This window comes from Castanea sativa, chromosome 2, assembly GCF_040712315.1.
Source record: "Castanea sativa cultivar Marrone di Chiusa Pesio chromosome 2, ASM4071231v1".
Taxonomy (NCBI): domain Eukaryota; kingdom Viridiplantae; phylum Streptophyta; class Magnoliopsida; order Fagales; family Fagaceae; genus Castanea; species Castanea sativa.
The window spans coordinates 14,755,723-14,782,186 of record NC_134014.1 but is presented as its reverse complement, the minus strand read 5'-3'; the positions used below and the strand labels follow the sequence as shown (position 1 = coordinate 14,782,186).

The following is a 26,464-nucleotide window of genomic DNA, read 5'->3' as shown; positions in this document are numbered from 1 at the left end:
TAAATAAAACACAAATCACGCCATATTCTTTCATCCGTTGGAACAATGGCTATAAAAACACAACTTGAACCAGAATCGAAACCGCAGACCTCAAAATGAACTCACAGTGACACAACCATATACATATGCCTAACACAACACAAACCAAACTTCAAGCTAACTAAAAAAAAAAAAAACAATAACAACAACCAAGATAACCACCAACTAGAAAGATAGTTACCTAGAGTGTGATTTTGGGTATTAAGAGTAGGTTTGAGATTTTGGGTCTTAAGAGGTTAGGGGTGGGATTTTGGCTTTGAGGCTGTGGGTATTAAGGCTTCATTTTGGAGGAGGAAATTGAATGGAATAAAAGGAATATTTTTAGAATATGCTTCTCTCCCCTTGTTGGGGAGTTTTAGCAGAAGGAATGGAAGGTCCATTCCTTTGGTTGGGAGTTTAAATAGGAGGGAATGAACTGGTTAGGAGGGAATACTCATTCCTCCATTTCCCCTCAAAACCTCAAATATTTGTTCCCCCGAAATTAGGAGGAATATGAGGGAATAGATTTAGGTTTAATAAAATTTTTGTTAAAACCTCTAAAATACCACTTTAATATCAGCCATTTTTTTCTCATTCAGACGTAAAAAATATAGTTATCATTCTTGCACATTATTGCCCGTTCTCTGCAAAGTGAAGCTGCTGCTGCTGGTCTTTCTTTTTCTTTGATTGCTGCAACTTTCGATTATTGCTCACAACAAGTACATCTTTCTTTTTCTTTTTCTTTTTCTTTATCTGCCAATCATTTATAGTCTCCAAAGAGTGATAGCTATGGATCTTTCAAGTCTTTTAAGTCTTTCAAGTTAATTTAGGCGTGTCTTTCATGTCTAATAAATGATAGCTATGGGGTCCACAGATGAAACAATTTCATAAAAATCAATTGTTCGCTAGTCATTCATGTCTTGCAAGTGTTATGAAAATTGTTTGCTAGTCATTCTTTTTTTTTTAATGAACTGTTTGCTAGTCATTTATGAGAGTGATATATAGTGTTTTTTATATTGATAGTGGTTATTTTGCCATGAGCTTTTTTTTTTTCCTTTGTGTGTTGTATTTTCTTTCTTGATTTATCTGTTACTGTGATATGCATAAGATTGCGTGTTATACACATTATTAATTTGATATACACTTTATGCCACTTTGTCTGCTACAATTAAAATATTTGACATCTTATTTCTTTTGTGAAAATTTCTTGTTCATATATTTAATTATATATTAAAATATAAAAAATATTTAATTTACAATTTAAAAGAATGCAAAAGCATATTGTGAAGTGTCCAAATTTTATAATAAATAGAACATGTGCTTATATTTTCTTTGACTAGGACTCCGGCTAATAACATAACTATTTTTTTTTTTTTACTTAGATGGATTTGAATGATGAGGTACTTAAGACCATAATTTTTTCGGAATATATGTGAAAACTAGCCTTGGTTCATGCTTCATGCCGTTATTTGTGCTACATTATTCATCGAAGGCAACGATTTAAAAGACGTGTTCCCCACATTCCTACACAATCAACCATAGAAAGACAATTAGTTCGTGATGAAATAATGCATCGACTTAGATCTAATGAAAAATGCTATGATGTAATACTCATAGGTCCATAAGCTTTTCAAGGTTTGTGTGACATTTTGCAAAGATACAATGATCTTCAAGACACAACATGTCACAGTCGAAGAGCAAGTTGCCAAGTTTCTTCACACCCTATCACATAATGTGAAGACCCGTACAATGCCCTTTTTTTGTCGTTCCAGTGAGACCATTAGTTGTCATTTTCATAATGTGTTAAGATCAATAATTATGTTAGAGGATCAGTTTCTTCATCTACCTCATAGAACCCAAGTGCCAGTTGAAATACTACGGAGTAGTAGGTTCAATCCATATTTTAAGGTAAATATATCATGTATATATTATATATTTGATAGTAGTTTAGTATAAGTATATTTTAAGGTAAATGTCTTTGAGAAATATTGTTAATTTCAGGATTGTATTGGAGTACTTGATGAAACACCTATTTGTGTCAAAGTGTCTAATGAGGATGCACCAAGATATCTGGGTAGGAAGGGTTACCCAACACAAAATGTGTTGCGGCATGCTCATTTGATTTAAAATTCAAGTATGTATTACCGGGTTGAGAAGGAACTGCTTCAGATTCGAGAATAGAAAAGAGTGTTTTAACTATAAACGATAATTTGAAAATCCCACAAGGTATATTGAATTCAAATACATATTAGGATGTATTCTTTATAATTAAAAAATTTATAGTATATAATTAACAATCATTATTGTTTATTAGGTAAATATTATCTTGTTGATGCAAGATACATGAATAGAAGTCGTCTGATTGTACCTTATAGAAGAGTGCATTATCATTTAAAAGAGTAATATGTTCGTCCCCCCTGAAAATGCTAAAGAATTGTTTAATTGGCGACATGCGTCATTGCGCAATGTTATTGAAAGAGCATTTAGTGTACTTAAAAAGAGATTTTATATCATAGCAAGTACTACAGAGCCTAGTTATTGTGTTGACACACAAAATGAAATCATTTTATCATGTTGCATACTTTATAATTATTTAATGGGTGTCGATCCTGATGAAAGTCTTATTACTGAAGTTGATGAAGATGTTTTATATTCTCATCGTCAACGTGCGGCCCCTGCTCTAAGAGAAGATGATGATGATTCTAGGCAAGGAGATATTATAAGAGATTCTATAGCATTAGCCATGTGGCAAAACTATGATATTATAAGAGATTCTATAGCATTAGCTATGTGGCAAAACTATGTCCAAATGTGATAGCTTTTGGGTTTATTGTTGTCATGTGGTTTAAGACTATGTTATGCTTCAATCACTTAGACCTAAATGTTATGCAAAGTTCTCTTTTCATTTTGATATTACTTTCTATCTTTTGATAATTAATATTAATATTTACACAATATTTTATAGGCGTAAATGCACTTTTAGTCCCTATATTTTGCACTTTTTCCATTTTGGTCCCTACATTTTATTTTTACCACTTTTAGTCCCTAAACCAATTAACACGTGACATTTAAGTTCTTACCGTCAGCCAACTAACGGGAAAAGCTGAGGTGGCAAACGGAACACTCTATTAGCTGATGTGGCACTAATGTGGCGATTAAAATATTATTTGGCATTTTTATATGCCACGTCAGCATTTTAATTCTTTATAAAAAGCCATGTCAAACAATTTAAACCAAAACAGAAAATAAATTAAAAAACAAAACTTTTTTTTTTTTTTACTTTCATTATTTTTTCGTAAGAACTGAAGTTGTTCTTCGTGTTCTTCCCCATAATCAATCTCTAGCAAAGAACCAAACCTCAAATCCATATCTTCAACAAAGCAAACCTTAGCCTTCAAACCCATAAATTTTCTTGGCAAATAAACACAGAAAAAACCCCAAATCACAACCACCGGATCAAAGAACATGAACATCAAATTCAAGCAAAAGAATAAAAACCTAGCAACTAGTAAAGCAACACCATCGAATCAAATCTTCCAAAATTTCCCAACAACCACCAAAGCCTTAACATCAAATCTACAAAAATTCTAAGCTAAAACTTCCAAATCAACCTTAAAGAGAGGAAAAGAGAGACAGTGAGGTAGAAAGAGGTGTGAGAACCACTGAGCTCGGCTTCACAACCATTGATCTGGGCTCCAGTACTAACTCGGTGATAAGGGTTTCGTACAACGGAGCCATAACTACACAAAAACAAAACTACTGAATCGGCGACTATAGTGAGTTATTGTCAGATTTTACGGTGGCGAAGACCTCATCTTTGTGGCGAACCTTCTCAATGGGTTCGATGGGTCGATGGGTTTTCTTTCTTTGACAACAGCAGCGACGTCATCATCGAGTCTTGAACGAGTTCAACGACGGCGGAGATGAGATTTTGAGATTAGAGAGAGTTTGGGTCTGAGAGAGATTCTGTCGAGGGTGAAGAGAGAGAGAGAATTAGAGATAGGGAAGGTTTAGAGATGTTTCAAAATCTAATGACTGATGAGGTTAAAGAAAAAGAAAAAAGAATTAAGGTTAAAGAAAAGGAAAAAGAATTAAAAACATAATGATTTTTTTTAAGAAATAATTTTAATTAAATTAGATTTAAGGTTTTTTTTTTAAATTTAATTTCTTTCTTTTATAAATTTTCTAATGTGGCTTTTTTAAAAATTAAAATACTGACATGGCATGTAAAAATGCCAAATAATATTTTTTAATAATATTTTAATCGCCACATCAATGCCACATTAGCGCCACTAATAGGGTGTTCCGTCTGCCACCTCAGCTTTTCCCATTTGGCTGACGATAATTGATTTAGGGACTAAAAGTGCATTTATGCCTATTTTATATGTGTTTTTTGTCCTATTAATCATAGCATGGGTAAGATATCAAAGAAGAATGGTGGAGATCCAAGCAAAGAAGTACAATGAAGTAGTGTTATGGATGATACTTTGGTGGATGCTTTTTTATATCAGGTGATCATAGGTGGTAGAGTTAATGGAACTTTTACCTCTAAGGTATATGATGACATAGTGAAAGAGTTGGTTGAAAATTTTCACATGGAGATTAACAAGGATAAGATAAAAAATCGACAAAAGACACTAAAGAAAAATTTTCATGAATGCCATGGCATATTTAAAGATGGATTGAGTGGTTTTGAATTTAATGATTCTTTAAATATGTGGACAGCTGAACCAGAAGTTTGGGAGCCACTCATATTGGTAAATTACTATTTTTTTTGAGTTTAATTTTGTATTACATAATTATATATGTTGTATAACCATTTTTCTTGGTTTGTAATAGTTTAAACCTGTGGCCAAGAAGTGAATGACAACATCTATTCCCAACTATTCTAAGATGGAACAACTTTGGGCTAAAAATAGAACAAAAGGTGATCATGTCAAAACTGCAAAGGAGAAATGTGCTAGGTATGCTGCATCAACCACTATTGATGAGATTGATAATTTGGTATCTCAAAATGAAATTTCTTTGGAGAACTTTGAAGTGGAAGATGATCAGAGGTCACTAGAAATTAATGTTGTATGTTCTCAAGTGTCATCACAAGATGCAATGTCTTCTAAAAGCAAGAAAAGACGGCTGACAGAAGATGATGAACTTGAGAATATAATTTCTCAATCATTTGATAATATATCAATGGCAATTGATAGGGCGACTAAGGTTATGGCATAGTGCTTTTCAAAGTCATGTGAAGCAGAATTTCATGCAGCTTTGGGCGTATTGGACTTGGATCCAATATCAAAGAATGAGGCCTACATATTTTTTTATGGAAAATCCAACTTATAAAAAGATGTTCTTTGGTTGCCCAGACCATAAGCGCAAATGTGTCATATTGACACTGATGTCTAGGCCTAAAAACTAAAAAGTGTGGGACTTCTTGGCCAACTTTAGTTTTGGAATGAATTATGTTATTTTGTTTTGTTTTGGAAAAACTCATTACAAGAGTTTTTTCAAAAGATATTTGTTTGCATTTTTAGACAATATTTATTTTGTTGAAATAAGTATGTGATGCGTGAATTGTTTTACAACATAGAAATATACGTAACTTAATTTTTAGCTACAATAAATTTTTCTTTTTCCATAAACTAGAATAATTTTTTATGTTCTTTAAAATGAGGGGTATAATAGTAATGTTATTGTAAAATAATTCTATTACATTCCTTCCAATGTCATTTCCAAACAATGTTACTTACATTTCATTCAATTCCATTCCTTTATTTTATAACATCTAAACAAGATTTTTAAATTCCCTACTAAATCCATTTCATTCCCTACTAAATCAATTTCATTCCTTTAATGATCATTTCATTTTATTCCCTTATAAATTCTCAAATGGACCCTAAGAGTGAGAGGTGGAGGGTAAGGGAAAGGGATAGGGGAAGGGGTACAGTGGTGGCTAGTGGAGTGGAAATGGGGAGGAGAAGGGGAATGGGTAAAACTCGTGGGAAGGCAAATGCGTACCTAGCGGTGGAGGGCTCGGTGAGGGTTGGGGCCGCGGTGACGGCACGGTAAGGGGTGAGAGTCCAAGTGAGATATTGGGTAGAAAGAGGGGGCTGGTGTTTTATTAACTATTGCACATGAAATGTATGCATAAATTGCATATGAAATAAATGCATGTTATTTTCTTACCTGATTTGTAGCCAAATTATGCTAGCCTAATAAATTGTCATGTAGTGTTTAGAAAAGAACTTTGTACTTCGACGAGCCTCTTTTTACTCTTTTGATGAAAACAACCCCATCTCTTGAGTACTTGTCTTTATTTTCAGGGCCCATGGTCAGAGAGTTGAGGCCATCGACTAATATTACTTCTCTCAATAAATTGCATGATATAGAAAAAGAAATAAAATATATTTAAAGTAAACTAAAGAACAGCTGATGGGGATGTAGCTCAAACGGTAGAGCGCTCGCTTTGCATGCGAGAGGCACGGGGTTCGATACCCCGCATCTCCATCTTTTCAGTGCCCGTTTCGGAATTCAGTTATTTTTTTGTCATTTTGATTTTTGAATTCAGATTCCAATTTTTATTTTTATTTTTTATTTTTTTTTTACAGCTTTGCAGCTCTTGCCACCGTTGAGATGACAAGTATATAACTACCACAATCATTTTTTTCCCGCCCAATTAATTTCACACTTTGTTTTTTCTTTTTCTTTTTTTCTCTCTTCCTTTTCCTTCTCATCTATCCGCAGCTCAAACCTCAAAACAAAAGCTAGGGCTAGGGTTTCTACGAATCTTGACCACCTATGGAGGTCGCTCAGATCGCTCCGCTACTCAGCCAGACGCTCAGCCCCGATAGCAACGCCGTCCGTACCGCTTCGGAAGCTCTCGATCGCCTCTCTCTCCGCCCTGAATTCCCTTTCTCTCTCCTCTCCATCGCCGCCGGTAAATCCTCTTCATTTTACAATTTTTTTTTCTCTCTCTCTCTCCCTCTCCATATATATATATATATATAGACTCGCTCAAATTAAATACATCAAAGCCTACCATTTGAAATCGTTCTTGTTTTTGAGAAATATATAGCTGAGCAAGACACAGTGTTAGGCTCGGCTGTAATAGAGTCGAGCATTTGTCGAGCTCGAGCTTATCACCAAGCTAGAAATGATTGATTGATTTATTTATTTTTGAATAAACTAAAGCATTTTCGTGAGCGGGGTTTAACTTGTTCTTTAGTTATATGAAGGAATTACTATGGTGATTAGTAAATTTTAGCTGTTCTTCGTAAAATCTTTGATAATGCTTAGTTAATTATGGCTATAATTATATTGTTTGAGTTAATTTGATAGATAAATCTTCATTTATAGACTTCATAATTGAATTGCCTAACTTGTATTTGTAACAAATGATATACAATTGGGGAAAATTTTGACGACTGATAATTTGCACAAGGGGAGTAAATATATTAATATATGTTTTGGGTTTGTGTTACATGTGCAAATGTAATGCAATCTACCTATCCAATATATATTCTGTCTTGTATTTTCTGTTTTCTTCTTCTTGTACTTTTTGGGTTTGCTCTATGTTCTTCATGCATAGAGTAGCCATTTGTATATATAACATTCTTACTTATCAAAAAAAAAAATATATATATATATATATTTTGTAATGGGTAATTTGTGGATCATCTTTTACTTTGTTGCCCTATTGCTATGAAATGATGGTGTATGATCTAATAGCTTCTTGGCAAGGGAGGTTTTTTCATCATCGAAATGGTGTTATTTGGAAGGCGGTGCTGCATTGCCTAATGTGGTGTATTTGGAGAGGATGGAATGCCCGAAACTTTGAGGATTCTGAAAGATCTTTGCCTAATCTTAAATTATTTTTCTTTAGAATTTTGTTGGATTGGATGTCAGTTGTGGGTTGTTATTCTTTATGTTTGATTTGCGATTTGATAGATCATTGTAATTTGTGTGATTGACTGTATTGTCCCCATTTGTATACATCATGTATACTTGGGGTAACTCTTTTGGTTTTCAATAAAATTATTATTAAAAAAAAATGATATATAATTGTTGGCAGTGAATGAACTATTTATATTATCAATAAATTAAATGCAATATTTTTATATCTATGACCTTATTTACAATCATTGACAATCCAGTCTCAACCATATGTAAATATTTTATTTATACACAGTCACACACACTCATAATTATATCAAGCTACATGTTCATGAATTCACTCACAAATATATTATTATGTATGAGCTGGGGTTGTTGATGGGTCTAAGTCTCAGAGCTTAGCTTGTTTTATTAATAAATGGACAAACAATTTTTTTGAGAGTTGAGCCTGTGTTTTTTTACAGCTCTATTGGGTATTGGTTTCTAGTGTTTCAAATTGTATTTCCTTAGATGCCAAACATGACTTGAAAGTCAAATTGAAAATGTTCACTATTTGTTATTTTGCACTGTTATTGTTAAACCTATTGCAAAAATGAAAGTAAGAAACAAAAAATAGGAAGGAATTTGACAGTAACGGATTTCATCTTACATTTTCTGAGCAGCTATATGGACCCAAAGTTTAGTTATTTCTCAATTCATAAATATCATGTTGATTAGTGTAAGGTCGAAGCCCATTAATTCTTGTTCGTCATTGCTTGATTGTACTTGATTTAATTTTATACCTGTAAAATGGTGAAAATTACTTGATATAATGTTAGGTACCTTATAATTTTATCTATAGGTGGTGAAAATCAAGGTCAAAAAGTTGCTGCTGCCACTTACCTTAAGAACTTCACTAGACGAAGCATCAATGATGATGGTACATTGTCAAAAGTCAGTAAGGAGTTCAAGGAGCAGCTTTTGCAAGCTTTGCTTCAAGTTGAACCTGTGGTTCTAAAAGTTTTGGTTGAAGCGGTATGCATATTTTTCTATATCTAGACCTTGGTTCTTTTACTGCACATCCAAACTTCTTTTCAGCATTAGGTCCATTACTTATATATATATCTATGCTTTGGATATGCTCGCAGTTCCGGATCATTGTTGTCGCTGAGTTTGTGAAGCAGAATTCATGGCCTGAACTTGTACCTGATCTGTTGTCTGCTATTCAAAATAGTAACCTTATTAGCAATGGTGCAGATTGGAGATGGAACACCATCAATGCCCTTACAGTTCTTCATGCACTTCTTCGACCTTTCCAGGTGCTTAACCTCTGGTGACTTATAAACTAACTTGCTAAGATCCCATGGAGAAAGCAAGTACAATGGCTACTAAATTGAGGCCCCCAGCTCTTTCTCTCTCTCTCTCTCTCTCTCTCTCTCTCTCTCTTTTAAATGAGGATGGGATTTATGTGAAAACTGTTATATTTCTATGGAATGATGTAGGAAACAATTGGAGAGACTCCTTAAAATTGTGATAAATGGATTTAAGATAATGGTGAAGTGAATTTGAAAAAAAAAAAAAAGAAAGAATGTGGGAAATCTCAATCAAACAATGGCCCATATTGTAGCGATATATAGTTTATCGAATCACCTTTTAACTTTCTCATGCTTTTTGCCTCTCAAGCATTCAATTTTCAATTTAGTTGGTTGCTTCCCTGTACATTTTTCCTATTTGCTCCCAACTAAGATAGAACCTTTTATGGTATTTGTTCATGTTTGCATTTCTCATACTGTTTCATGCATCTGCTTCCCATGTAGGAAACAAAGGCATAAACTATTTAGTTACTCTGTGTTTCTATATATCGTCGTTCAATGTTTAAAAAAAAGTTTTTGAGACTTTCAATGGTATATGAAACGGGAATGTGAAGCCAAAGTTGGTAAATCTGGAAGTATTAATGTATGTTTGGAATCATATTATTTATGGTTTTCTTAGTCACTCAAACTTCAAACTTTTTCTTGCAGTATTTTTTGAATCCTAAAGTTGCTAAGGAGCCAGTGCCACCACAGCTAGAGCTAATTGCAAAAGAAATTCTTGTACCCCTGCTGGCATTATTCCATCATTTGGTTGAAAAGGTAGTCATCTTTACCCTTCGTTGTGCTCTGATGTCCCTGTGTGCACTTGGCACTCTTTTACAAGTCTCCATAGTGTCTGATTCTTTGGTGTGTGAAACAGGTTTTAGCTACCCATGATAGAACAGAAATGGAAATGGAGAAAGTCCTTCTCACTATCTGTAAATGCATATATTTTGCTGTAAGTACTATTTTCTGTTTATGATACTGATGTTAAAGAAATTTAGTAATCCATCAGTAGTATGTATTCACTTTGACATTCAATTATTGGAATATGTGGAATCAGTTTAGCGCTGAATTAAATCCAAGTGTATCCTTCTTGATTCTGGTGCTTTGCTTGTGGTATATGCAATTTTTGGTTGAAATTTTGTTGTACTATGGTGTCTAAATATGGTTGTGTGTTACCACTTTGCCTATGTGATAATCAGTATACGACGCTTCTCACTTTCTTTTGTTCTCTCCTGGACTTCTAGTGCTCTAAGTTAGAACAGTTAAATCCTTGTTTGAACAACTTGACCTCTCTATTTGGGTGATGCATGGTCATTAGTTTATGTCTGTAACATGGATGGGTTGTACTTTTCACGTACTAGGGCATGTACTGTTGCAGCACTTAAGGGTTAGAGATTCTATTGGAATTATAAACATTGTATAACATAGTGTTTGTTAGTCCTTAGATTCATCTATCTTTTAAAGTAATGAGTTTTTTCTTTCAATTGTTTGATAACTGCCTTAATAAAACATGAGAAGGCACAAGTAATAGATTGGTATGACTGTAATCCATTACATTCTTTTTTCTCATTTTATTTTTGCTATTTAATAGCTGGAGGTACCTCGCTGCAAATAACATTTGTCTTGGCTTCCCCCCCTGCTGAATTCTACTTGTGGAAAAGAATACATGTGACTGATTATAATTAAACTGTTGAGGATCCATAGCCAATCCATAAATTTTGGGACTAAGACTTGGTTGTTGTTGCCTTTTGAATTCTAGTTATGATTTTCTATTGCACGGTCATGTCATTTTTCTTTCACCTGAGGGATTGCTTTTGAACCACTGTTAGTTTTATAGGTGAGGTCGTATATGCCATCTACTTTAGCTCCTCTTTTGCCTTCATTTTGTCGTGATCTGATCAGCATTCTGGGTTCTTTGAGTTTTGATTGTGCTGTCACCTTGGAGGATGGATACACGATGAGATTGAAGACTGGGAAGAGAAGTTTGCTCATTTTCTGTGCTTTGGTTACCCGGCACCGGAAGTGTTCTGATAAGTAATACCATCTGTTATTCAATTTGATTGGATTAGAAGTATTTTTGGTTAGTGTTGACATGTGTTCCCTCTCATTTTCAGGTTGATGCCAGACATTATAAACTGTGTTTTAAATGTGGTCAAATATAGCAAAAATATTAGTGTAAGAATTTTAATTTTTTTTTAAATTTATGCAAAAATGTATATCTTGAACATCTCACATTAGTTTTCACACAACTTGTTCTGTGTACCACCAAAACTTTATATTGTATCCTGCTTACAATTATTTTTCACCATGGATTTGTGCTTTTATGTGATTTTATATGGCTCTCAGCTTGAATTTGCTTGCTTTCATAAGTTGTCATTGCCATAGCTGGCTATTTAGCTGCTTTGTGGTCATTCTAGAACCTTGAAAGTTGAAAGTAATTTTTCCTTTGCAGGAGCTTGATTTTTTATCAGAGAGGATTGTTTCCCTAGCTTTTGATGTGATATCACGTGTCCTAGAGACAGGCCCAGTAAGTTATTTTATGGTATTTGTTAAATTCTCTGCTCAATATAACTCTTATTTGGTATTAGTTATTCGAAAAGTTAATGAGTAGAAGGTGACAGTTGGAGTCCTAGTTTGATTAAAACATCATCTTTTTTTTTCTTTTTTTTTTGAGGTATTGATTTTCATATGCTACAGGGATGGAGATTAGTTTCACCTCATTTTACCTTCTTGTTGGACTCTGCAATCTTTCCAGCTCTAGTAATGAATGAGAAGGTATGGTTTCTGAATACAATTTGAAAATTGCTTTAAAGGCTAACAATCTGATTAGTCATGTAAATCCTGACTTTTTAATGGTTATTGTTGGAAATAGGATATTTCAGAGTGGGAAGAAGATGCAGATGAATTCATACGGAAGAATCTTCCATCTGATCTTGTATAAAGTTGATCATGATCTTTACAAAATATTTATATGCCATTTTGATTAGCTATCATGTTAATGCTTTTAATCTTATGCAGGATGAAATTTCTGGATGGAGGGAGGATTTGTTTACAGCCAGAAAAAGCTCAATAAACTTACTTGGTGTTATTTCAATGTCAAAGGTTGCTTTGTTGTATTCCTTAATATATGTCTTTGAGCCTTTTTTTTTTTGGGATAAATAATATTGTTTATGTTGTCTTTTGGTCCCTATAGGGCCCTCCAATGGGAACTTCCAGTAATGGTCCTTCAGCTTCATCAAAGCGCAAAAAAGGTGAAAAGAACAAGAGACATAATCAGCACCGTTATATGGGGGAGTTGTTTGTTCTTCCATTTTTGTCAAAGTTTCCTATTCCTTCTGATGCAAATGCATCACAAACTAGAATTATTAATGAGTGAGTTCTTGAATGTCTCTCTGATATTATCCATCAATTACATCTTGAATCTGTATGTCTTGCAAAACGGATATTTAAGGTTTGGTTACAAATATTTCTACGGCTTTGTTTGTGTGTGCGCGCTTTGTTTTGTTCTTATTTCTACCAATTTGTGGTGAGGGGTAGGGGAGGATGGGATTTTTTTTTTTAGTACTAGGGAAGCTACAAAGATCATCACAAGTTACATAGATCTGGGAACTCCTCCAAAAGAAGATGAATGACTTCTTAAAGCAGCCATCCAGTCATACAGAGAATGAAGTAAAAACCGTTTCAGCTCCAAAGATGAATGCTCAATTCCTTCAGTTGTGTGCTGGTTTCGTTCTCGCTAGATGGTCCACATGACACATAGGGGAATGACCCTCCATGCATCAACAGAACAATGTCTTTCAAAAACCCCTGTCCAGCAAGCCAACAAATCCACTACTCTCTTAGGCATGATCCATTGAAGCCCAAACAGATAAAACGCTATAGGCCATAGATTGTGTGCATAGTACAGTGAAGCAGTAAATGGTCTATAGTCTCTCTAATGAGGGGAGTGCAAGCAAGGATTTTTTTAAATTTATTTTGTTTAATAGATATCTTAATATTGACTCCTAAGTTATCTTTCTTTATATCCCAATTGTTTAATTTTCCTGTTGCAAAGGTCTGGCATCTCCTGCACCATACTTGCTATGATGCGGAAGTGCAAGCAAAGATTTCTTTTGATTTACTTTTATTTTATTTATTGGTTAATTGTATTTTATTTTAGGTCCTAGTAGTTAATTAGGTAATTACTATTTTATTTCCTAAACACAAGATTGTTTTTGTAATAAATTAATTAAGGATTCCTATGTCAGTTATAATTAGGGTTTAGTTGTCTATATAACCATAGTCTTGTACTCTTATTAAGGGGGATATTTTGATGGATAAAATTTCTATTGAAATTGTCTCCATGGTCTGTAGCCGACTCCAACCAACCTTAGGTGTTGTATACTGGGTTATCTATCTACATTTCCAAGTTGTTTAATATTCCTGTTGCAAAGGTCTGACTTGACACGTGTCACTATCCACTGTTCTTGCAGCCTTAGTAGGAACTTTAACCTTCCATTTACTTTTCCATGGGAAGACTAGGGTCAGTCAGGTATTAAGGACTGATAAAAGACTTAACTTCAAAACTACCACTCCTTGCTGGGAGCCAATGCACCCGATCTTCACCATCCCTATTAATTTTGATGGAATAGAGAAGGCAGAAAAAGTTTGTAAACCCTCATGTCCCAATCATGGATGGCCCTAGTAAACAAAACATCCCAGTGTAGGACTCCATTATGCCTACTCATATTGTCTGCCACCAAAGCCTCTTCATTTGGGCTATGACCTCCCCTAAGGTGATGCCTTATTAGAATAATTGCCGCTTATTGTCATTGCCACCTTTATTTCAAACAGTTTCTGCTTCTGTACCTTATTTCATTGTCTTAATTCTATTCATTTTCATTTGGATGTTAAAGATGCTGGCTGGCTCCCTTGTTTTTATATTGCATATTATATGTATGTATGTATTGTAAATATATAATTTTTTCCTCGATGTTAAACATGACAGTTATTTTGGTGTTCTGATGGCATATGGTGGTCTGCAAGATGTAAGGAGATCTCACCACATTAGTTTATTCAATGGTGAGTTATTTTTAAATTAGAGTGTACAATAACAAGTTTATAGTTGTACTACTGCATTTATAGTTTCTAAGGGAGCAAGGATCTGGCTATGTAACTACTATTATTCGTACTCGGGTGTTACCATTGTATACGCTATCTGTGAGCCTACCGTACTTGGTTGCCACTGCAAATTGGATACTTGGAGAGCTTGCAACTTGTCTACCAGAAGTATGACTGTTTTCTTACTCATGCCATCTCTTGTGTGTGTTTCTCTGACACAAAAGAAGTGTTGATCACTTGCTATATCACACTACCTCACTTTCTTCTTTTGAATTATATTTCTTGAGCTCTGAATTATTAATTTCCAATATACTTTCTTGAGCTCTGAATTACTAATTTTTTATGGATACTATCATGTACCCCACTGAGTTTTAGTCTTGCTTCTAGGAGATGAGTGCAGATGTATATTCTTCATTGCTCAAGGCATTGGCCATGCCCGATAAAGGGGATACTTCTTGTTATCCTGTCAGGGTTTCTGCTGCTGGAGCAATTGCTGCGCTTCTTGAGGTAGATCTTTGAATGAACCCTTTTGGATTATGTAATGGTGGCCATTGCAAGGTCATTCTGGTTTTTCACCTGGCTATTATTTTTCTTCTCCAGAATGACTATGCGCCACCTGAGTGGTTACCTCTACTTGAAGGTGTGATTGGAAGGATTAGTAATGAAGATGAAGAGAGCTCCATTCTATTCCAGCTTCTGAGTTCAGTGGTGGAGGCTGGAGATGAAACTGTTGCAGTTCATATACCATATATTGTTTCATCATTGGTGGGTGCAATCTCAAAGTGGATACCTGCAAATCTGGAGCCATGGCCTCAAGTATGTGTGGATCTTCCTTGCTAGTCCATTGGTTTATATCATTTTCAAAATCTGGTTGTAGCAGGCTGTACTGATTTTTTGAATTAAGACATGGGAAAACAAAACACACACACACACACACACACATATATATATATGGGAGGAAAAAAGAAAAGAATTATTTTGGTTAAATCAGAATCTAAAAAGGTTTTAAGTCTGAGAATTTTTAACCATTATCTTCCCCATCCTTGCCCATTTTGTCCAATCAAATGTTAGGTATGCGTTATTAAATAAAGATCAGTTGTTTTGACTTTTCCGTAATACACACACACGCACACACACTTTTGCATGTGTGCACATGACCCTGCATGTGCATCTGACCCACTGGTTGGTTGGTGGTGCATCTATTTCTATTTATTAATGTCGCACCATAGTTTTCATGGTAAATACATTTGCTTTCATTTGTTGGTAAATGTGCTTGCATACCTAATCTTTTGTAATTGGCTTTTGCTGGGATTTGACAGATTGAAATTCCTGATCCCAGGCTTAATTCTGTTGTAAAAAGGGGGTTTGAAGATGACATAATTGATGATGAGTTAAATATGGTACTATTGATGAACTGACACTTTATTCATGATAGGTGGTCGAGCGGGGCTTTGCAGCATTAGCAGTGATGGTTCAATGTTGGGAAAACATTGTGCCTGAAGAACTTGAGCAAAATGAATCAAGTGAAAAGTGGACATCTGGCCGAGCTACCATTGGTGGAGCATTCTCTGCTCTCTTGCAACAGGCTTGGCTCTCAACTGTTTACCAACTGGTTTGTCTTAAGTTCTTTCTCTGTAATATATTTGTAAGGGAACTTACCTTGATATTCCTAAGCCGTATGTTCAACGAGTGAAGGATAACAAAGAATGTGTCTGTGGGGGATTAAAGTTTCCACCTAAGTTGATTGCAGTTCAGTATTGGGTACCTTTTGATTTTCTTTTGAGTGGCTCTAGTCTTGCTGCACAATTTATTTTTCTTGTACTTTTTTCTTCAAGCATTTCGTTTTTCAATTTTAGAGCTTTTAACATAGTTACACTTATTACATTGTAATATATATTATCAAAAAAAATATTTTTTAATTTTTAGGCATGTAACCTCTACAGTCAATAATTTGGTGCACTTTTATGCATGGCATAGCAGAAATGGAGTATCACCATTCACTCATATCAATCAGGTGTATAATTTATACAGGTATATACAAACGTAGAGCCTTATTTTTTATACACACACAAATAAAGCTAGTTGGTTGAGATGCTCTACTTTTCCAGTCTATCACTACATTGTCGTTCTGGATTGTATTGTTTCCAACTGTGTAATGTCACTTATCTGATGGTGGATATGCTAGGTGCAGCCTTATAAGATCATGTATCACATCTTTAAGTGGAGTGTGCAAATCTTTTGAAAGGTGTTGACACCTCATTTATGTATTAACTTCAAGTATCGATAGCTGATTGCAATTACTCTTAAGTCCTATCTTTTTAGTGTAAATTTATGTTCTTAGTTTGGTCTTTGAATTAAGAATTTTTATTCTTTTGGTTTATCCTTTAAATAATGGTTTCCTATCCTCCATACTTTCTGCATTTGCTCTGCTTGTGGCCTTGATGGTCATGTGTCCTCTCTGTAGTCCAATGTTTAATGTTTTCATTTAATTCATCATATCTTCTCGAATTTTATCATAAAATTTATTTTGTTTCCCTGGAATTTGACTAGGATAAGGAAGGTGAGGCTTCTGCCCCTCCATCATGCATAGATGATTCATCAAAGTTGCTCTTGTCCATTATGCACTCTGTTACTGGAAGTAATATGCTTCTAGAGTTTAAAGTGTCGGAGCTATTGTTAGTTTGGGCTGACCTAATAGCAGACTGGAATGCATGGGAAGAATCAGAGGATTTATCAGTTTTTGACTGTATCAAGGAAGTTGTGAATCTACACAGCAAATATGGCTTGAAGAATTTTCTTGTAAGACAGATGCCGTCCCCTCCAGCTCCACCTGTGCCTCAGCGTTCTATCATTGAAGCCATTGGTGTTTTTGTCAGTGAGGCCATATTGCAGTATCCATCTGCAACATGGAGGGCTTGCTCATGTGTCCACGTTCTACTGCATGTCCCGAGTTATTCATTTGAAGCTGATGGTGTGAAGCAGTCATTGGCGATTGCTTTCAGTCGGGCAGCATTTTCTCATTTCAGAGAAATTCAAAGCAAGCCTAGCTCACTATGGAAGCCTTTGTTGCTTGCTATATCATCATGCTACTTATCCTATCCTGACATGGTGGAGGGGATTTTGGAGAAAGGTGAAAATGGTGGTTTTGCAATTTGGGCTTCTGCCCTGGGTTTCCTCCTCACCAGCTCCTTTGAACCTCGTCTGTCAGCAACATCTGAGATAAAGTTGGTTGGTTAGTTGCTTACTTCTAAACTCTTAATATAAAAATTTTCTTTACCCACATATTGATTTAAGTGATAGACATCTTTTTTTAATTGAACATAAGCCAGCAACTGGTTCTTTCTTATATTTTGTCGATGCTCTATTGGATTCTGTTTGTTTTTCATTCTCTCCTATTTCCCTATCTTTTCTTTTTGTCCCCTTGTTGGTGTAGCCTTTTGTACACTGTGTACCTGAATGTTATTGTTTGTTTGATATAAAATGGCCAATGGTTAGCAAGCCAGATTCATTGAGGATGTACATTTCACTTTTGGATTCCACTCTTTGAAGCCACTCTTTAAAGATTGGGATTTTAACCCACACTGACCTCATGTTCTCATCTGATACTTATATACTTATTGTAGAAAAATTTGATCATGTCACCTCACAGGTGATCATTGTTTGTCTGCTTTAGTTGTCATAGTTTATTTGTTCTGCTATATTTTACTACTTTTTCCAGAAATTCCTACATTTTTACAGGTTTAACTCTATAGGGCACTACTAATGGTTGTTAAATGACTCTCAGTGATGGCACTTGCCCAGGTGGTTGAACGGCTGTTGGGACTGGAGAAGCCAAGTGGTGTTTTGTTGCATGACTGCTTTAATTCACTGTTGGAGGCATCTGTACGTTTGAAAGAAGTGCAGGAAGAAGATGAAGATGATGGACAGGCCGAAGATGATGATGATGACGATGATGATGATGTTGATGATGAAGAAAGCGAAGACGATGATGAGGTTTGACTTCCAAATCTTGTATATATTTAATTTTAAGGAATTCTGGTGGTAAGGTATAATTTATGCACTGTTGCCTACTACTTGCACACCTAATCAAGGGAAAATGCCCCTCTAGGAGATGGTTCTCACACTTGGCAATTAACTCACTAACCTAATGAGGTTTGAATCTGTGACCTTACCCACCACCTCATACTTGTGCTTGGCAGAAGTGTCATTACGCACAAGGACATTGGTCTGGGAGATGGACCTGTTAAATAAGGTCATTGCCCATTGGTCTAGGTGAATTGAGCTTATCCACTTTTTGTAACTGCTTTGTTCATTACACTCTAATTGATGACCAGAAAATAAAACTGATAAGGTTTTTTTTTTTTTTGCTGAGTACATAAAATTGATAAGTTGGTTATTCAGGGATTTGATTTCTCTATTAGTACATTGATTGCCGTATTTGCTTGTGCACTCATTGCTTTTTAACTGTTAGGAGTCTGAAGCTGAGGAACATGAAGAAACTGAAGAAGAATTTTTGGATAGGTATGCTAAAGCAGCTGTTGCTTTGGAAAATGGAATAGTTATTGAGGAAGGAGATGAGGAAGATCAAGACCATGAGACTGAGTTAGGTATGTGTGCTGATACTTGATCTGTTAAAACTTAAAGCACCTACTAAATTTAGTAGCCTATTCTTTTCTTTTCTTTCTTTTGCTTTTCTTTTTTATTGTTACTTACATATGCACCCCATGGGTCTTGAACCCACAATCTCACTAAGACCATAACTATTTTGCTTGAAGTTGCTCTAGTAGTAAAATATGTAATAATTGACAAATGGTCTGAGGATTTGTGACTTGTCAAAATTTAAAGAATTCCATCCAGTGACTCAAAGCAAGTTTGGATACTACCGTTTAATTCCTTAGAGCTTGAACCCTTATTTTTGAAATCATCTTTTCTTTTATTATCAGCTAAATCAGGATATAACATGGGTTCCAGCATCAGGCTGCCCTGTTCTTTTTTTTTTTTTTTTTTCTTTCTTAACTCTTTTTTAGCATCTTCCTGTTTGACGATTCTTTTCTGTAATTTTCTTACAACCTCAAGAGAATCAGGTTACCCTATTCATAACCAATCCAGTTACAGGGTTCTCCTAACAACGCAATAAGAATTTGATTGCCATATGTCATTCTGTGCTTTTTATGCGTGCTTGTGCTTGCACTCACATGTTGAAGTTCATGTGATACTTGTGTGTGTGCCTACAACCAATTATAAATGAGGTTGGTTATATGGAAGGTTCGAATTTAACGGTTGGTTTATAACTTGTGTATGATGGGTATGTCAAATGATTGCATGTCTCATGAACTCCTCCAAGCGTTTAGCTATATGCTGATCATCTGTTTTCATGTTGGGACTACAGGTAGTTTGGAAGAGGTCGATCAGAAGAGAGTTGTGTTTTCATTGATTGAGAAACACCACCAAGTTCTAATACAAGGGCAGGCATTACCATTGCAGGTCATTTCAAGTTTCGTGAATGCCTACCCTGAGTTTAGTTTATTCTTCCAGCAATCCAGGTGAGAGAGTATTTGATTCACTATGAAGTTGTGCAAAGGGACAAAGAAAGGCTTTGAATAGAGTTTTGTGGTTGGCTGTTGAGTGATGTATGTTGGGGCAAGAGGAAGCTCATAAATTTATTCATTTCTAAAATTAATATAAATTATAATGTTGAACAAACTGGGTGTGCCATCCCCCCTTTTGGCTTTTTATTGTTGGGTTACATGATTTCTCAAGATATATTTGTGAAATTTATTAGAGATGAATTTGATTGTAGTTTCCTCCTAGTTTTAGGTTTTTAGCCGAGCAATGATGGCCTGCAAAGCCACACTACATGGATCACGCTAACCTTTAAGATACTGCTGCGTTTGTCATGGTGCCCGTTATTTTGATGTGCATTTGATTCTTAATGAATTTCGTATAAACGTTTTTATATTTTGGGCTTGCACACTTCTCTTAAAAAAAAAAAAAAACAAAACAAAACAAAGATTGGCATATAGCAATTGAACTCTTGGCTAGGCCTGTCCAACAAAACCAAAGACCCGACCCACTTGGCCAAACTGACTAGACCCGAACCATCTGCCGTCCAACCCAACTACTTGGTGGTTGATGGCAGGTTCTTGCCATCCCAAACTGATTCCGACGAGTCGAGTGGCAGGTCTTCCTTTTCAAAACCTAATCCACCCAACCCGACCGTGATATATAATTTTCAGTGCTCAAGGTTCTCAGTTCTCTCATTCTTTCTCAGTCTTAAGGCTCTCTCTCACTCTCTTAATCTCTCAACATCTCCGATATGTGTTGATCCACACTGATATCTCAACATCGTCGATTTGTGCTAATCTCTCAACCTCCATCATTGCCGATCTGCGTCGAGCTCTCAACCTCCATCATCGCCGATCTGCGCCGATCTCTCAACCTCCATCATCGCCGATTTGCGTTGATCTCTTAACCTCCATTATCATCGATCTGCAATTCTATTCCATTCACCATTTTCGATCTGCAATCTCTACCAATCACCATCTCTGATCTGTGAGTCAAGGTTGTAGTTTTCAATAATTTTCTCTTTGGTTGCATTTGTTTTTGGTGTAAAAAGAATTCGGAAAATATTTTACACCACCAGGGGTGTTTGGTTTGGCCAGAAAACTAAGTTAAATGAAAAATCATTTCCGTTGACTGTAAAATATGAAAGCCTGAAGTGTAAAATAGATTACACATCTATCTTACCTTCAAACCATTTCAAAAAAAAAAAAAAAGAACTGAACCAAGAGAGTGAGAGAGAGCCACCCACCGTCAGAGAGAGAGAGGCCAGTCACCTGAACTTGAGATCGACTCCACCGTCGTCTAGGCCATGCCTCTCACCGCCGATCAAGCATAGCTCGACTCCACTACCGATCTGCCCTATTTCTCTCTTCCTCCCTCTGCCACCCATGTCATCGATCTACCATTTTTCTCTCTACCCATGTCGAGCAAACCACCGCAAGATGAGCAACCCACCATGACCCAATCACTTCCGCTGTGCGATCTTGCCTCCGCAGCCTCTAGATCGAACCCAGCCTCTCTCTCTTCCTGCTTCTCTCAATTTGACCAGATTTGATGAATTTTTTTTTGTTTGGTTTTGTTTCTTTTGTATTTATCTATTGAGAAATGATATTATATATTTGTTTGGAAGTTGAGAAAATGTGAGCAACAAGTAGAAAATGTGTTTTCTATAGTATTTTCAAGAACACAACCAAACACTAAAAAATATTTTTCAAAGTATTTTTTAAAATGCCACCAAACAACTGAAAATATTTTCTTTTCTAAAAAATATTTTCACCTGAAAATATTTTACACTTGAAAAACATTTTACATAGAGCCAAACACAGACTTTATTTCTTTGTTTCAGTCTCATGCAAGTCCAGTTTCTATTTGTGTTCTTTGGATTTGAGGGTGTCTGGTGTTTGGGTTTGTAGATCTGTTCTTCAGTGTAGATTTGTTTTTTCAAATTTGTAAATTTGTGGTCTTTGATCTGTCTTTCATTCGAAATCGGATCCGAATTGAGCACAAACCCGAACCGAACAGACCCGTGGACACCCCTACTCTTGGCAAAAGGGTACAATGCAATTCCCAAATGCAGTAATCAAACTTATTACTATTAGGGCTTTGGCTGTGTGATATATTTTACTTTTTTTTGGCAGAGTAAAATTTGTATTCTATACATTATTTATTCACCCCTTCCTTTGATATTGATAAAATATCACCACAAACAGAATTTAAATATTTCATGAGTTACTGTGTATTTAAGCAAATGCCAATAGCTTACAGAAAATTTAATTTTGATCGCAACCAGAGTACACATTAAGGGGTAGTAGGATACAAAAGAATTAAACAAAAACGAAAAATCCTCTTTTCTTGCCACAATCACTTAAGAAAAGTATAGAGAGACCAGCCCGCAATCCTCTAAACCTGAGGTCAGGAAAAGTTGAATTAGAAAGATTTAGATGAAATAAAAAGCAGATAAACAACAGTGCAGCAAGCTAATGTAGTTTTGCGTGAATCGTAGGCAGATGTGGAAAAAACTATAATCTTACCTTGTTAGCAATGTTGTTTGAGAGCCAATCCAGTCCCTCATACAATCCTTCACCAGAAGTTGCACATGTGCTCTGGATGTACCTGCAAAGTATCAACAGCGATCACATGTTTGTCTCTTTGAGCGTATTTCTGTGTGTGGTTTAATCACTTTAATGGAGTGGAGAGGAGGTGTTTATCAACTTTACCAATGGCGTTGCCGGAGAGAATGAAGGCCAAGCTTATCAGTGATCTCAGCAGCATTCATTGCATTAGGAAGATCTTGCTTGTTTGCGAACACAAGCAACACAGCCTCTCTTAATTCATCCTGCCAAAGAAAAAGAGATCTTACTGCTGTTAACAGGACCACTTTCAAAACACAACCACTTAACCACTATTTATATGAAAAATATAGCTGATCAAAGCCCAAATTTTTGTAGTACCTCATTCAACATCCTGTGCAGCTCATCTCTAGCCTCAACAACACGGTCTCGATCATTGCTATCTACCACAAATATAAGCCCTTGTGTGTTTTGGAAGTAGTGCCTCCATAAAGGTCGAATCTGAAACAACCCATCAAATCAAATGAAATTTTCAAGAGTAAAGGGTGTGAACACGGAATTAGACCAAAGTTATTTCAAAACTTTTCAGATTGAACTGAAGAAGCATCATAGATGTTCAAATGAAGGTATAAAACTATGTTGTGGATTTGTACAATCCAATAAAAGTAAATATGAGACAAATATTATTAACCAGCTTCAACAGGACAAACTTGTGAACCACACAGTCAATCAGCTTTACTCGCATAAATTAAGATCTATTTAAAGGAGTGAGTTTAACTTAATGATAATGTCAAGACGATGCAGACATACCTAATAAGCACTAGATTGACCACCCATGCCAAATTCAAAATATCAACCCCCTTCCCAAAAGAAAAAGGGATATAATATCATGTTTGATATATGCATATCAGCTGCGACATAAAGAGTAAAGACAACTGAAATAGGACCAAAGCAGAACAGCATAGACTGAGGATAATGTTTAACCATCATGCATCTTAATTAACACATAAACTTCCATGGAAGGTTATAACCACAATGCATATTAAGGACCAGTGTGATCTCGTGGTTATGAGAGCATTAGGTACCTAAAATCAATAATTAAGCATCCATATATATAGTATGATATATAAGCAAAAAAGAATGGGGCCATATAGGATCTGTACAGTGTATAATTCAACTACAATTAGTTACAATTAGGCTTTACGTATAAAATATCTGAAATAAAGGTTGACTAAATCAGACATGAACTGGACCACCTAAATTGCAGAAGAAAGAATTAGAATAAGCAAGGTTGCATAAGTAGACTAAATTAAGTCAAAGACAACATTAATGAGACAGGATATCATAGAACAAGATGTTGCTCACCTTATCCTGACCACCAACATCCCACACAGTGAAGCTAATATTTTTATATTCCACAGTTTCCACATTAAATCCTGTCAAAGGAAAGGAAAAAGAAACAGAATATTATTGCAGAAAATAATGGTATTAGGATAAATGCTGCACATTTAGCACTGTTGTTCAAAGGTATTAGAATTATAGCAACCCAAATCACTAAGCTACACCCATTTAACAGCAAAACCTCCACTTTCATCTTGTTATGCTAAATAACTAAATCACAAACAAGGAGAGGGCATTTTATTCATTTAAGATATGCTACAAAAGAAAGCATACCAATGGTAGGGATGGTGGTAACTATTTCTCCTAACTTGAGCTTATACAATATTGTGGTTTTACCAGCAGCATCGAGACCAACCATAAGAATACGCATCTCTTTCTTAGCAAAAAGCCGGCTGAAAAGCTTGGTGAAAGACAGCCCCATTCTGTATCTGACATATTTAGTGACCAGAGGTGGAGTTAGAAATCCATCAAATGTTAAGAAAAATTATATATCTAAGCTCGTGACCATTTTTTCTGAGCAAAAAGAATGAAGAAAAATCAACAAAAAAGAAAAATAAAAGTTTCCTAAGATGCAAAATAGGATGGAATCAATAAGAACAATAATTCAGTAGTTAATATCACAAATACACAATAAGCATTCTATGCATTGGGTGCAGTGCAAACTCCCTTTCAATGACTTATCCCAAAAGCTTAAGTTGATAGGAAAAAGTGAATTTCATCACTTAACTATTATTCTAGCTAATATCACAAATTCACAATAAGCATTCTATGCGTTGGGTGCAGTGCAAACTCCCTTTCAATGACTTATCCCAGAAGCTTAAATTGATAGGAAAAAGTAAACTTCATCGCTTAACTATTATTCTAACACTATGACAGCTTCTTCACATATCTTAAGTAATTTCTAAACCAGTAACATTGGTAAAACAATATATCAGACACCATCAAAATATCAAGCACTTACAGAGTCTTCACACAAATGTACTCTATAAATCATTATCAAACCATGTAAGTGCAAACCACAAGACTCCCATTTCCCTTCTAATTAAGTTTGAAAAATCATACTCCCTCCACCCAACAAAAGATGAAAGTATGTAAATGGCATGCAATTTAATTAATGAAATAAATCAAACTTAAAATCCACATGGTAAGAGCATTTTCTAATAATCCCAAACACACTCAATCCACCTAAGAGCATTTTGAGAAAATCGATATGCATACTAATTTTTTGCAAACTCTCTTCTATTATATAACATGTTAGAATATTAATCCAAAGCCTAATTGAGCCCAACTTTTACCTTTGTACTAATTCTAGCTCGTTTAAGAGCTATACATAAACCATAAAGGCAACTATTGTACCATAATTTTCTAAGTGTTCTATCAGGACGAAAGAAGTAAAATTATCATTTTAGGTCAACTAAAACTCATTTGTATAATTCTACACAACATGGCGTTAGCCGCTTCCTTTTGATCTACCCAAAAAATATTTCCAAAAGGTTGATATCAAATCATCAAGTAACAAAGAGTATGATTTTGGATACGATCGAATATAAAAAATAATACATGTAACCAACTCTAATCTGTAGCCGATCCCAAAGTTTTAGGACTAACGTTATGTTCTAGTTATTATTGGATATCAAATCAACTACTCCAATAGACAATCTAAAATCTAACACATAACAAAACCTAACCTCATTGGCTCGTCCATGTTACTGTGCATGACATTCAAAATTCAAACCCACAAAACTCAAATTTCACAGCCAATACATGAGAATTGCATTAGATCCCACCCAACACAAACTCATTTCCTATAATCTATATAGAAATCAAAGCGATCAAGCTAAAAACAAAAAACGTAATAGATTAGTAACACGAACAAATTGAAACTATTTTGATCATTTTTTTTCAATTTCAGTACGTTGATTTTTGCAGAACAAAGCAAACAAATCAAATCACATAGATCTCGAAAAAGCAGATCAGATCTGAACCGAAAATTGAAGTAAAACAGATATTTAGGTGGATAAAAGAGAAGCTTACTTCGAATGGAAATGGTGCTCAGAGCTAAATTAGATTCAGATTCAGATTAAGGATCAAATGCTTTTTTTGGATTTTCTCTTTCTTTCCGTTTCTCTGTTCCTACGTATATATAGGAACTAGGAAGGACATCGCAAAAAACGGGATGATTTTAAATTTTGAATTTTAAAGAGAGACGCGTTTAAATTTTGTTGGGTAAATTACTAAATTAGATCGACCATCTTCTACTGGATAAAAGCCGACTAAAACAAAATTGGTTTTTTTTTTTGATAGGTTATTGAATTTTATTTTAAATACGAAACGAGCTAAAAATCCCTTCTCTTTTTTTTTTTTAGCATAAATTAATAGTTAAACTATGTGAGATGTTTAATTCATGTTTTTGTTTAAAAAAGATTAAGCTTATATTACTATATTATTGGAAAAAAATTTAAGCATATTCACAAGTGACTAAAAAAAAAAATCCGCTGCTGACAACGTGGTTATAGGATGATTCGGCCTATAGCCGCGTTTATTTTAGCCGCATTTTCAGCCGTGGCCTAAAACCTGCAGCTTAGG

General features: G+C 35.1%; 2 protein-coding genes and 1 non-coding gene across 3 annotated transcripts; 2 read left to right on the top strand and 1 right to left on the bottom strand.

Annotated features, from left to right (window-relative positions):
• Window positions 1-6,449: 6,449 nt before the first annotated feature.
• On the top strand, window positions 6,450-6,522 carry TRNAA-UGC (transfer RNA alanine (anticodon UGC)). Its single transcript has one exon. It is a non-coding gene; the product is annotated as a tRNA-Ala (tRNA).
• Window positions 6,523-6,622: 100 nt separating this feature from the next.
• LOC142625571 (uncharacterized) lies at window positions 6,623-20,144 on the top strand. The gene is made up of 21 exons (XM_075799207.1): window positions 6,623-6,952; window positions 8,750-8,922; window positions 9,036-9,206; window positions 9,909-10,019; window positions 10,120-10,197; window positions 11,083-11,279; window positions 11,360-11,420; window positions 11,698-11,772; window positions 11,943-12,020; window positions 12,118-12,180; window positions 12,264-12,347; window positions 12,439-12,617; window positions 14,233-14,272; window positions 14,370-14,513; window positions 14,733-14,852; window positions 14,946-15,161; window positions 15,781-15,957; window positions 16,896-17,577; window positions 18,130-18,338; window positions 18,817-18,952; window positions 19,735-20,144. Exons 1-21 carry the CDS (start codon window positions 6,814-6,816, stop codon window positions 19,890-19,892), a joined length of 3,291 nt encoding a protein of 1,096 aa, XP_075655322.1. The 5' UTR covers window positions 6,623-6,813; the 3' UTR covers window positions 19,893-20,144.
• A 1,949-nt stretch (window positions 20,145-22,093) lies between these two features.
• On the bottom strand, window positions 22,094-26,261 carry LOC142625741 (ADP-ribosylation factor 2-like). Its single transcript, XM_075799450.1, has 7 exons — window positions 25,913-26,261; window positions 24,152-24,306; window positions 23,843-23,913; window positions 22,859-22,978; window positions 22,625-22,743; window positions 22,439-22,520; window positions 22,094-22,313 (listed from the first exon to the last, which is right to left on the bottom strand). Exons 2-7 carry the CDS (start codon window positions 24,297-24,299, stop codon window positions 22,308-22,310), a joined length of 546 nt encoding a protein of 181 aa, XP_075655565.1. The 5' UTR covers window positions 24,300-24,306; window positions 25,913-26,261; the 3' UTR covers window positions 22,094-22,307.
• Window positions 26,262-26,464: the final 203 nt, after the last annotated feature.

Coding starts and splice junctions, on each gene's coding strand:
- LOC142625571 (XM_075799207.1), top strand. CDS start 6,814: ATGGAGGTCGCTCAGATCGCTCCGCTACTCAGCCAGACGCTCAGCCCC. Junction 8,923..9,035: donor TAAAAGTTTTGGTTGAAGCG/GTATGCATATTT, acceptor ATATGCTCGCAG/TTCCGGATCATTGTTGTCGC. Junction 18,953..19,734: donor AGACCATGAGACTGAGTTAG/GTATGTGTGCTG, acceptor TTGGGACTACAG/GTAGTTTGGAAGAGGTCGAT.
- LOC142625741 (XM_075799450.1), bottom strand. CDS start 24,299: ATGGGGCTGTCTTTCACCAAGCTTTTCAGCCGGCTTTTTGCTAAGAAA. Junction 23,914..24,151: donor TACCACCATCCCTACCATTG/GTATGCTTTCTT, acceptor TTCCTTTGACAG/GATTTAATGTGGAAACTGTG. Junction 22,521..22,624: donor TCTCTCCGGCAACGCCATTG/GTAAAGTTGATA, acceptor GATACTTTGCAG/GTACATCCAGAGCACATGTG.